General features: G+C 35.6%; 1 protein-coding gene across 13 annotated transcripts in view; it reads left to right on the top strand.

The window, feature by feature from the left end:
- LDB3 (LIM domain binding 3) overlaps window positions 1-13600 on the top strand; it is a 122431-nt gene that overhangs the window by 92408 nt on the left and 16423 nt on the right. For 9 of the 13 annotated variants that reach the window (XM_062580298.1, XM_062580297.1, XM_062580296.1 and 6 more), the window contains 3 exons: window positions 1845-2018; window positions 8999-9046; window positions 11596-11720. In XM_062580298.1, coding sequence (XP_062436282.1) covers window positions 1845-2018; window positions 8999-9046; window positions 11596-11720 — 347 coding nt within the window. The remainder of the gene's footprint in view (window positions 1-1844; window positions 2019-8998; window positions 9047-11595; window positions 11721-13600) is intronic. The other 4 variants (XM_062580305.1, XM_062580304.1, XM_062580301.1 and 1 more) reach the window with 3 other exon arrangements.

Here is a 13600-nt window from a genome sequence, read left to right as displayed (position 1 = left end):
AATCACCTAGAGAACAGCTGAAAGTGTTTGGGAACTAGGGTTTGATTGAAAATAAGTCTTGGAACTGTAAACTGCCTCTTGTTGTTTGATACTTGCTGTGCTAAGGGAAGAATACTTTGGGTATTCTTTGTACGTAGCACAAGAGAATTGCCTAATTCCATCATCTTGATGGGAATAAATCATAAGAACCCAAAGATGTGGCAAAATACTTGTAAGTTAGATCAAAAAGATGAAAAATATATCCGTTGTCTTTAAACATGCTTTTACATCAATACTTTGGGGACAACTGTACTATGTACAATTATGTACCGTTAAAAATAAATGTTGTATTGCGATAACCAAAGAAAATGAATCTATTGCACACTAATATGATATCAAGAACCATAGCCAGTAGGCCTGGTTATATTAGCTGTTTAAAGAGTTCTGCTTCAAAACAGTGTAATAACTTGAAGACTCAAATTGTAAGAAGTTATTTTCAGTGGCTTATTTGTTCTGTAGATAATGACTGATAAAATCTACAGTGCAGTTTGTTTAAACACCAAATTAAGCTTACTTTTCCCTGTTCCTGCCATTTTTTTCTCTTAGTGCAGTATTTTTTTAAAATGATGTGGCTGTTTTTAATTTTTGACAACTATCTATAAGTACGTTTAATATAATAAATGGGCATATTATTCCCTCTTGTTAATATTCAATTCATTGAAGTATTCATTGAAGAACTTGGATTTTTTCAGGTTAAATATATGATTATCCATCTGATGTTAAAAACATCTTGTGGAAAACAATAGACTAAACCTTCCAGAAGATTGCTTCAGTACTTAGTTAATCAGTTAGCCACTGTTATCCTAGGGAGGTTGTTTAATGCATCAACTTTGCTCCATTTGCCTACACATAAAAGATAGTAAATACTTTCCAAATCCCAGTGAGGCTGTGGGGCTAAAATATGTTAATGAGAGCTGGATGCTCAGATAGCAGGTGATAAAAGACAAACTAGTATTTCAGTACGTTACTAAGATAGTCACAAAATACGAGACTCGATTCCCCCCTCCCCCCCAATAAATCTACTTTGCAGTCAAAGTGAAAGTAAATTAAACACTAAAGTTTCTGTGATCGATATCATCTGTGCCACTAGAGGAAGACGGGGATAACAACTCTGGTCTTCATCACCCAAGTGGTTTTAAAGCTTGTGTAGTAAAACTTTATACTATGTCTTCTCCCTGTTTGTTGCATACTGTTGCGTGTGTATAAAGGCCTGTAATTGTTTGACTAGTTGGCTGATATTTATTTTTAAACATCTTTCCATTACATATATTGCACAAAACTGATTAAACCCAAAGCAAAGGCTCTGCTGACTGGGTTTCTAGATTTCAGAATTCTGGATTTCAGAATTTGCGGTAATTCTGCTGATATAAGACTACAAAATTATCCTTTAAACTGCTTTTCTTCATCTAATTAAAAAATTTACTCCTAATGTGAACTTCAGCTCTAGGAGTAAGCATTGGATGAAATTTATCCTAATTCAGAGAGTTACGGTGGGCTCTATACAACCATCCAAGTACCGCATGCCATATGTTTCTGACTGCAGTGGGAGCAGGACTTAAGTGCTGTATAACACCTGGGATAAACTTTAATTGAGTAGGACCAAAATTGCATTGCTGTCTTAACTGCACATCCAAAAACGCCTAACAAACATTATCTTACTCTGTATTACTGTGCTTTTCTCTCTATAACACAGCCTGCTACTATGTTTGCAGCTTCAGGTTCAAACATAGTAAGTTTTATGCTTTACCTTTAAATACGCACCTTTTTAAAATGCTTCTTGTTTTATTTAATTTAACTCTAATTAGTACCCCTGTTGAGCATGCTCCAGTGTCTACCAGCTCTGCCTCTGCTCCTGTGCCACATGCTTCAGCACATCAGCCTGCTACTGCTGCTCAAAATCCAGCCAGTCTGATGACTCCGCTACCAGCAACCACTCCCACTTCAGTAGTGCAGGAGTCCTTCTCATCCTCCTTCCAAAGGTAATGCTTCATTGCTTTGTCCTTTCGCAGGTGTACCCTGTATGGCTCTGGAAATGCTGCATACGTATTCTTAAGTTAAGCTTGTAGTACGTAAGAGCTGTAGCCTATTTGTATGCTTTTATATATTTTGGTATTGTTTCTTATGCTGAAGCGTGTTGTTTATGTTTGCAAAATAAAACTTGCCTAGAAAAATAAGAAAAAATGGCTTTATGTCTGGGATACAATTTAGATTTCCAAAAAGCAAGTCTGGGGTTAAAAATAAGAATGATTTCCCCCCCCCCCATCCCCCCCTATAAAAAAAGAAAAATCTTCACAGTAATTTCAGTGGGTGAATGAAAATTCTTTTCTTAAAGTTCCTAAAGCATGATGCAGAATGGAAAACTGCAGCATGTAGTTTCATCATGTGATTGAGTTTACCATATTGTAGCACATTTCAGTAGAACCAGGATTAAACAATGAGCAATACATCAATAAAATCACGCATTTGATGATCAGCCGCTCTCAAAGTATTAAGCCAATAAATCTCATGAAAGAAAAACAACAGTAGATAAATCCAATACAATTTAACTGTAGGGTTAACATGAGTTTCAAAGAGGTACACGTTCATATATACTTGTATTACAGTAGGAGTTGCAGTTGCATATCAGAGGTGATCAGACTGAGTCTGTGAAGAGATGGATGAGATCTGTACTGTTGTCATTTACATTACAGCAATCATTGAAGGAGTAAGATGAATTCATTTTGTGCGTATTTTCTTTCCTTGTTAGGCATTTTGCAACATGAATATTCTTAAAAGGTATATATTTTTAGCATGCTTTAGACGTTGAAGGAGAAAACACACCTTCAGTAACAAACCATTTTAAATAACTGAAACCTAAGATGTAGTCTGTGTTATCTTAGAGTTGTGTAATTTGCTTGGAAATACTGTCTTGGCCTCTGTTTCTTGTTCAGTTTTTTGCCAGTTCACTTAAAATGTTTATGTATACCAGCTATTTGGTTTCTCATTTTAGTCAGTTTTTTCCTAGCCATGGCCTACTGGACTCAGTATTTTTTTTTCCAATTCAAGGAAGTCAAACATTCAGCCAGCAAAGGAGGTTCAAATAAGGTATTATACTGCAGTTTTGAACTGTGTTGAAAGGCATTTTCACATGAAATAACAATACAGGTTACGTAATTATATTTCTCAGGTTAAACTGTAATATGAAGAAAATGTATTGCCTAATATAGGCCTCAAAAATTACTCCATTAAACTAATCATGCTAATGACTTTCCTTGACTGATCACAAGGGTATTAAATATGAGAATCTTTAGTCTGGTACTACTTGCCTTTTAAAATATTTAGCTTGAGTTTAGACGCAAACGTATTCCTTTCTTGCAGGAAAAACATACATCACTGACAAAAGTTCTCTCCTGAAATACCGCTCTTCTTCATTACCAGCAGACTCAAGTTTAAAAATTTTGCATGTGTGCGTTTTGTCTTGTGTTCTGTAGGGATATGCATGGTTATACTATTCTGTAAGTCTCCAGAGGTGTGCCACAGAAAACACATGTTGCTGGTAACTACACAGCAGTCATCTTGTATCTGAACTTAGACAAAGCTCAATTCTGATATTGTTATTTCGTTATCCCTGTAAAATTATTTGGTACATGCTTTCACACTTTTACTGTGTCCTCTGCAGAGTGCTTGCAGCCCCCAGCTCTCTGTCACAACCTAAGCCTTTTCTTGGGTCCAAGAACATGTCATTAGCAGCTTCCACTATCTCATCTGCTATCTCATCTCAGTCTAGGTATATTTGTAAAGCTCTCTTCATTTTCTTTTTACTTACTTTGTTTTTATTTGGTATTATTCTCTCCAGTTTAAAGTTCACAGCTTCTGAAGAGGTTGACTTGACAGAGTATTGAAAAATGTGACATGTTTAATGGAACAGCCTTCTTGTTTGATCTTTCACATGAAAACTGAACTAGGAAAAACTTGAAGTTTTAGACTTAGAATATATGATCAAAAGATTGCCTTTGAACAGAGGTGTTCCAGTCAGTTGGTTTGTGCTGCTTTTGCCATCTTAAAATGAAAGTATTTGTCTAAAGAGAATGTGACGATGACAATTTTTTTTTTCTTTTTCTTGATGAGAACACAGGATCATAATTTGACCAGCTGGTCCACTTTCAAAGAATCATGGATCTTCTTGTATTACTCTTTTAAACCATGACTAGTGACAGACCAGTTATAGGGAAAGGTAGATCTATCACTAGAAACAAAGACTGCTGCTCTGTTATCTCACTGCTAAGCTTTCTCATTGTTTCCATTCATTAACACTTTGTCAAGACTAACAGGGAGAAAACTACCAGTTTTTAAGATTCATTATTTAAGTACAGTCTTCAAAAACAGTGAGAGACTATGAGTCAGTAATACATTTGAGATAATAATTATCCATGTCTCCTTTTATCTTACTATAAAAGGACAGTTAAGAGTCACTGAGAGGTGCTGCTTAAAATGAACAAAGCACGTTAAGTTTGAAGGCTACAATCCAAAAAGTATAATGATCCTTCTCAAGAGTATAATAGAAAACATCAGGAAAAAGGCTGTGCAAACATATGTACTTGAAAGTATTTCAGATGGCTTCGCGCCACTGAAATGAATTAAACGAAAAACTATAGAACAGAAAAGAATTTAGAGTTTTACGATTTAAACCTGGCTTTGTTTCTGTAATTCCCTTATGCAGGTGCTAAAGCATAAGAAACAAAATTACATCAGCAATTAGTTTTACTTATTTGAGTGGAAGTACACTAATCATAACTTTAGTTTCCATTAAACTATGGAGATGGTGAATGTCACCAAGAATAGGAGGTAAGAATAGAATAGTGGTCTTGCAAGGGTCGTTTTACTGGCATTGACATCTAATTTTATGAATGAACTTGCAAGATTCAGGAGCAATTAGTTATTTAGGGAATTCATTATATGTATGTGTCAAACATAAAATACCTTATGAGAACCTCATTTTGAAATTGAGGGCTCAGTGCATTTCAGAAGTAATCCTTACACCGCATTTTCATTCAGTTCTGTGCTGTTATTAGACTCTTAAATGTGGATATCTCATCCAGTGCTGTTTTTCCCAAATCTCTGTGTTAATAAGTTGGAATGATGACATATCTATATGAGACTAGTGTCCTACATAGTTCTTGTAGGAGACTGATAAACCAAAGACTTAAACCAAAGAAAGTCCCTTGCTTCATAAGGAACAGTAACTGTGCTATTTGAGCTTGTTTATAACACTGGCATGCAAAACCTGTTTATTTCTTTGAACTACAGAAGAGACTCGGTGATAGTATTCCTCTAAGTTCAGGACTGAAATGCATCCATCAGTTGAAACATGAAAACAAACTGAAGCCCTAATTACCACTTCGGCAAGTCAGAGGACATTTAGTCACATTTTGTCAGTCTGTACCTTAGGACACATGCAAATTCTGTTATGATAGTTGTATTTTTGTACACCTGCAGAAGAGGCTTGCTTAGGTATTTTGTTAGCTTCAGTGAGAATTATATGTAAGAACTAATAGATCTCTGAAGCTTTCATGATTTCATTTTGTTATCTCTGCAATATATGCACTTCACACTGGGCTAAGCATTGATTTCATACAAAAAAACGGCACTAGTTCTTTTTCTTCAATAAGATAATCGGATAACAAAAGACTCATTTAATGAACAATTTTGGGGGTGAACAGAAAGATAAAATCATAAATATGTTGCATAATTCACTTTTAGGATTTCACTGGTAAAACCGTAGTCAGGTTTATTTATTGCTTATCCTGTATTACAAAGGCATTTTTACACTTCAGTGAAACGAAAGAGTATTCTATTATCCATTGACAATTTCTGTTCCTCAGTATCATGAATAGGAAGATATAAAGGGAGGGCTAAAGAAGACATAAGACTTTTAAAATGTCTAAAATTAAAATTTTCAGTTTTAAGAAATAGACTTGCTTCTGAAATTAAAAAAAATTCCTTTTGAAGTTTGTTTTTGTTTTTCTGTGAAGTTGTCTGACAAGGTGAAGACAGACGTGTAATCAGTAACTGTTACAAATAACTTCTAATCAATAGTAATAAACTAGTATAAAAAGTTATCATTTATTGAAACTGATTGCATGGCTATTATAGCACTAGATTAATATTATTTCTTTTTTGAGCTTTTATCCTTTCCACTTTTATTTCATATCTTTTCCTCTGGAGAGAGGAAGTAGGGTGAGGCCTTGAAACTATAAATTCATTTATAGTAATAAATTCATTTGTAGTTATGTGTCTGTGTGGACTAGTGAATGTGAAACGTAATGGTGCAAAGAGCACCTTACAAAATGAACAAGAACATGAACATGAACAAGAATATGAACAAGAACACCTTGAATTTTTAAAATTGAAAATTTTTTTTCAATTTAAATGGCTTTTATCTTGTGCATTTGAATGGCATGGATCATTTTACCCTTCCCAGTCCATTTGAAAGGACCTGGGAGTCTTGGTAGACAGCAAGCTGAACATGTGCCAGCAGCATGCCCTGCGCTCTATTAATGGGTGCAGAGCCAATAGGTCGAGGGAAGTGATTATCCTCCTTTACTCAGCAGTCACTAGACTGCATCGGGAGTGCGGTGTCCAGTTTTGGCTCTCCCGGTACAAGAAAGATGGTGATAAACTGGAAGAGTTCCAGTGGAGGGTCACTATGATGATCAGGGCCTGGAGCACTTGTCCAGAGAGGAGCGGCTGAGGGAATTAGTCTTGCCCAGCCTGGAGAAGAAGGATTTGGGATGAGGTGGGCAGGGGGAGCTAGCAGCAGCCTTCTAATACGAAGGCATTACCTTCCAACACAAAGACCAATACATAAGAGAGAGCGAACATAAATTGAAAGAAGAGAGGTTCTGGCTGGATATAAGGGGAGAAGCTTTTCAGCCTTTGAACAGTCACACAGGCAGGGCAACAGGTTAGACGCGGGTGTCATGCTGACACGTGCTTCCGGTTGTTACCAGCAGGCAAATGCTATGATCTTAGCTGACTTCTCTCTTGGAAGCTCAGTAATGCAACAAGCCTTAGGACATAGGGTCGAATCAGGAACTCAAACCTGTATAAAACTGGTTCCCTGAAAAACAGGTACAAGAAGCAAACTTTTACTGCATGATTGTGCAGCAACTGAGGCTGGTCCTTTCTCGGCACACTATTTCCTTGTTTATTTGTTTTAAATTATCAAATGTTATAGCTACTGTATTCAAAAATGGGGACCTAGAACTGGTTCTTAAGTTCATTTTTATTTCAAATTGTTAAACATCTGGTGGTTTTCATTTAGAAATAGGCTTTCAAATGCTAAAACACAGATTTAAAAATCTAGTTTCATCTCTGACATGTACCATCAGGGAATTGTAGTAGTTTCTGTAATTCTTAGTTCAAAATTAAATGTGGGTGGCTTTATTTTAACAGTATCCTTGTCTTGTAAAACATATTCAGGCCCTGAGTGGGCCTGAGATTTTGCCACCATTGATCCACTAGGTTTTTTGTTTGTTGGTTTGGGGTTGTTTGGGGGTTTTCTTCCTCTTAGATCCCTTAGAAAGGCCCACTAAGAAAATGTCAGAGAATTTCTTGATCAATATCCTTAACTAATTAAATCTAATTTTAAACTTAAGTAGATCAGTTCTATAGTGATTTTGCTTCTGTGAGCAAGACTGTATCCAAGACATTTAACATTAGAAAAATCTGTATAGTGTTCCTAAAGAAGAATGTTTGAAGTATGTTGTTAATCCTTAACTGATCATCTGTTTCCCTTATTTTTAAATCTGCAGTGATAAACTTACTTTTTTGCTTTGGATCTTACTTACAAAGGAGAAAGCACAGCAGGAGTTTTAAATAAGCCATGAAGCTCTTTATGCAATTGGTTATTCCACCTGGAGGGTAAAAGCAGGGTAACCAGTGAGGTAGCAGTCCAGGACTATAACTGCAGGAGGAGGTATTAGTTAGGATTATGGCTCTGAAAGGAAGGTGGAGGTTCTGTGATTTTTAAGGTTTTAATCCAAGCACTGTGTTTCTGTGGTAAGAGAAAGGAAAAACTCTTCTCCCCCAAATTAAAGGAATCACTGGTGTGTGATAGGGTCCTCCTGACAGTTCTGACAGGCGCAGCCTATGCTGTTGTGGGATGCGATAGTTGCTGTGCAGCTCTGCGCTGGGCATTTGAACAGGAGCTGCATTCATTCTGATTCCTGTTACTTCTCGGATATATGTTGTGCAGACCTTTACATACTTCTTGTATTTACCCAAAGGAGTCCTGAAGATTGCATAACAGAATTGTAAAATGATGCTTCCTCCCCCCCCCAAAAAAAAAAAGCTACTTACCCATCTAAGACAGTTTAGTATATGCACAGTAGAGCAGTATTGAAAGGGGAAAGTTGAACTTAGTAGCTTGATGCAGTTGCTTCAGATACTTTCTACTTGTCTTTCTATGGAATTTTTTTGCTGCCCCACTAAAAACTTAGCTGATCTTTGAACTTTGTTTCATTCAGGGTTGGCTTTTAAGATGTGATGTGGCTTAAGCTTATGACAATGACAAAAAAAAACAAAACAAAAAAAACCCACACACACTTATATTTATTTTTCTATGCTAATACAAATCAATTGTAAATGTCAAAGTATACTGTCCAGAGGTTGAATTAGAATTTTATAACTCAAGAATTAGCAAAACTGGATGAGAGTGACTTTCAGAGCAATATAGTCAGCTCATTTATTTCTCTACCCTTTTATTGAGGGAATCAATATGATTCCTAGTTTAAAGAAGATAAGCAGAATGTGTTGTAGTACTGTTCTTAAATGATTTTAAATCCCTAAAAAAATTACACGTTGTTTACTTTAGCATTTATTAAGTATATTTCCTATTTATAGGGAAAATAATTGCAGGCCAAGATACCCTAATTTTCTTCATACGTTTTCTTCAAATACAATTTTTGTCTCATTTTAGTTTCAACCGGCATTCTTCCACCTCCATCAGCTACCAGTCGAAAAAGAGGTATAAAAATGTTATTTTGTGCAGCTACTGTACATTAAAAGCACTTAACAAGCCAGTTTACTGCTGCTAGCAGACCCATATTGAAGTATTAACATAAAAATGATCTGCTTAGAAATATTTACTCTTTCTGACAACTAATACTTTTCAGAGCCAGTATTTAATTTGCTGCCATTGGCTACTACAGATAAATTCAGTAAGAATGCTTTCATTGCTTTTTGAAGTGCTATTGCTTACTGTTCCATTGAAACATCTTCAGCCCTTGGGACATACTCTTTTGTTGTTGTTACCCACTATTTCCCTTTCTTTAGAAGAAATTGTATCTGATAAATCTTTTGAAGGCTGACTTAACTTCACTAAACCCCTTAATGATTATTTCTCTCTGAGAAGCCTTTTTACCCTTCCTCACTATATTTAATATGTATTACCAGTTTGACTTGTAAAAGAGTTCAGTAGTTGACTTTTTTAATTTTGTGATGATTTTGGTACTTTGATTTTTGTGTTTTTGTTTTCAACTTCATTTCCCTGAGTATACAAGGAAATCTAGTGGCATGGTTTTATCACGCTTTAAACTTTTTAAAACAATTCTGAATAAGCATTTTCCTTCATGACAGTCTAAATATCATTAATTTGACTCAGCAATTCATTATGTATTTTGTCCATCAAGACTGCTAGGAATGAGTCTTCCAACTAATGAACCACTTTATCTGGGAGTAGCCATTACTAAGTGTGTGCTATTTCAAATTATGGCTTTATGACACACATGATTTTAAAACATTTACTGTACATAGTAAATATCGATGACAAGTCCTCTAAAGGTAAGTATAATTTACTAGTTTTCAGTCTAATTTTCCTTGAATGGTAGATTTTGGAACAATAAAAAATCTTTAGGTAGTGTTTATTTCAGTTAAAGGCCTTTGGAAAAGCTGTATGCAAACCCAGTGCACCTCTTCCTGGCTGTGCGTCAGTAAGGAACAATGACATTCTGACCAGTGCATTGTAATGTGGGGAGGGATCAACAAATGCTAAGAGTGGGAAATAAAATGAATATTGTTTCTGATAACACCAGCTGTCCCACTTTACTTAGAACAGCTTTGACAGTTAAAAAAAATCATGACACAGTTCTAGAGAGAACTTATGATGAATATAAACCCACTGAAATAGTTTGTCTTTGAGTCTTGTCCAGTCATGGCACAGTGGACCCAAATCCACTTTGTTAAAGTCGTAGACTAGGTATAGAAATAACTAGTCATAGTCATTATAGCAATAGATACATTGCTAGTTCTAACTACCTAGATTAAATAAATTGCCAGTATGCCTTTTATCTGTACTGGAAAGAACATACTGGTTTTCTTATATGTAAGAATTATAACATGTCTTCCCCAGATAGCATCTGTTTTCACTGTTGGAGAAAGTAGCTGTCAAGATGAACCATTGGTCTGGCAAAGCAGGAAATTTCTTCTTTTCTTATGCTGACAAACCTTCTTCTATAGAAAAAGCCACTATAGACATAATTCATAAACCCTTCACAACAAATGGGTAGGGATCTGGCTCAATGAAATGGTAAGCCTGAAAGGGAAAAATATGAAACAGTATGGCATTATGAGTAAGAAGGATGTTCAGTACTGAAATGTTTTTATTACTGTAGAAATCCCAGTAAATCTCACTATCTGTTGCCTCCCTTCCTTGTACTTCTTTATTCCCACTTCCTTTTTTTGCTTGTAGTGCTCTTTTAGCAGTTTATGAAGCAAACTTACCACAAACAGAATCATCCTAAATAATAAGCAAGTAGAAGAGGCATACACTTCTATGTTCTACTATAATCAAACTGAGGATCACCATTTAAGCCATAAAATGGAGGGGGGAAAAAAATCCTTAGTGATGTTTGGAACCCTGAGAAAAGGTTATTAATCTATGAACACAAAAATGAAATCATTGTATTACATATCACAAGCTTTTGGATTAACTGAATCCAAACATTAGAAAAATTAATGTAAATTTTGGTCTCAGCCTGAATATGGAAAAGATTTAGTTTCAGAAATGCTTTTCAAAGGCCACTCCAATGTTTTTCAAAACAATATAGTGCTTATAAATGTTAGTAGAAATAATTAAATTCCATATATTGTGCTTTTGAGCCAGTATCATCTTTATGTCATCAAGAAATCCCTCATTGATTTCATTTAGAACAGAGCAGGCCTGTTTGCATGTAAAAAGAAAGAAAAGACAAATGTAGTATGCATATTTCTGAAGTCCAATACCTTGCTAAACTGAGAGTATTTTTAATAAGTCCATCGTGTTCCTTCAGTAAGTTATCTTCTGTGACAACAACAGCAATTCCGGATTATTTAAAGTTGTTATTTGGCTAGTTTTTCTTTCTAGAAAATTACCAGTCTTCCTTACCAATGCTGAAGACTTGCGAATATCACAACATTCTTTCTGTAGCTCTCAAGGACAGCAGCCCAGGGTATTATGAAAGCTGCCAGATCTCTTGATTTCACAGTCAGTAACTCTTGCTGTTTATAAAGTTGCTCATAGCTTCATTTTGCTTTTAGAAACACAAGCCAATCCTATGTACCAGCACCAGTTTCTGCAAGTTATGGTGAAAGTCCTGCTTCTACTACTTCAAAACCAAGGGTTGTCACTACTGCCAGCATAAAACCCTCTGTCTACCAGCCAGGTAAGGTAACTTCAATTTCTGAAAGGATTCAGGATAATTTCCAGCAGTTTTTTGTAACGAAAATGCAGTTTTTGTTACAGGACACACGCACATCAGGAAAGATTTATTACATGCAAGGAGCCAAATGCTCCTGATTTGCTAGAGTTTTGCTTCAGATTATCTCAAGGTTAAGTATTCTGTTCTGCTTTGAAGTGATTGTGTGGAGTGGATGGAGGAAGAAGAAAAGCAAGGGAAAAGTCTGTAAGAAAAACATGTAGTCTACCTTTTCAAAATAAATACATTAGCAAAATAGCCGTACACTCAGTTAGCAATCCAAGGACACATCAGTATTGATAAAATGGTTTAAGAATGCAAACTTCGGGAAGGAGATAAAATAAGTGAAGGTTGCAAAATAGATAAGGCCATATGTTGAGCTTCTCAAACTCAGTTTTATATTTGGAGAGTATAGAGAGTTTTATATTTGGAGAATAATAGAGAATGACCTATTGAAGTACTTTGTAATGCTATGCTCACATTTCCCACAGATCCAATTACTGAAGGAATATATTTCATTATTCATTCACATGGAAAATCTGCTCCTTGCTGCTATTAAAATTCCCATTATATTAATGTGTCACAAATGGAGTGAACTTCCAAAACCATTGATGACCAAAATATGAACCTTCAAAATGACCAAATTCAATGAGGCAGCAAAATAAATGCAATTCATTTCAAAATGAATTTATTCTGATCTCAGCAAGAGAATTAAGAAGTTGATTTATAGCTTAATAGTCAAGTAACGATGCAAAGGCCAACAAGCCTAACAATCTCAAACACTATCTTTTATGCAGTGCTTTATCTCTTGACCTACTGGAATGGAACCAAGGTAGAAAATTATTCAGACAGATTGATCAATTGATTGATCTTTGTGTTTGAAACATAAATATGGAAAAACCCAACTCAAACTACAGTAAGTTATTTGGAAGTCTCAGATTCAATAAAGGGTTTCAGATTCTCCTCATTTATTTTTGGTTGTATATGCCAGCATGTACAGTATTCTCACTGAAGCCAGATGCAGTTACTTTTTTTTCAGAGCAAACTAGGTGGCAAGTCAAAATATCTCCTAAATAAGCTGATTGATGCTACCCTGCATACTCAGCTGGGAGAAGTATAACTCCAGCTCTTAATACAGAGACCTGCCACAGAAATAAATTAGTGGCAATATCAGTTAAGAAAGAAAGTTGGCTGTTGAATTAACTTGGAATAAGAAGCAGTGCTTTTGTTTTCTGATGTGGCAGGCATCTTTGTAATTCTTTACATTGCTGAGTTTGAGCCCCATTGCCTCACAATGAAGATTTGAAATGCACAGTATGGAAATTGTCCTCTGTGTCACTGTGTACGGTGAACACACTTCACATGTCTGTATTGCCTCTCTGCATATGGGAAAACTTCAATTTTGTCAGTGCTGAAATGATATAATGTACCCCAGAGGACAGGAGAAAATTCATAACAATGTATAATTGATATTAGACAGAATTTTTAGAAGAAGGATTCCTTTATGTTAGTCTTTAGTATTAATGGGAATGAGATGCCTAACTTCCTTTAAAAATCTGTGCTACCAATTTTGAGATTAAAACACCCACCAGAAGCCCCATATATGCAATAACCTCCATCAATCACCAGGAAGATTTAAAAGACTATTTTAATCTTTCTCAGATCGAAAATAGTCGAGCTAAATGTTGTTTACACTGGAGTTGATCTCAAGATGAAACTCCATTGCTGTATGGCAGCTGAGTATCTGGCTCATATGGGAGGAATCAATAAATCTACACTTTATAGCAAAGAGAGAATACTTTTGACCAATTTAATCCTAATGGGCATTTTCAGCTGCTAAATATCTC

Source organism: Rhea pennata, chromosome 7, assembly GCF_028389875.1.
Source record: "Rhea pennata isolate bPtePen1 chromosome 7, bPtePen1.pri, whole genome shotgun sequence".
In the NCBI taxonomy this organism is placed as follows: domain Eukaryota; kingdom Metazoa; phylum Chordata; class Aves; order Rheiformes; family Rheidae; genus Rhea; species Rhea pennata.
The sequence above is the reverse complement of the archived record's forward strand: the minus strand, read 5'-3'. Positions and strand labels throughout refer to the sequence as shown.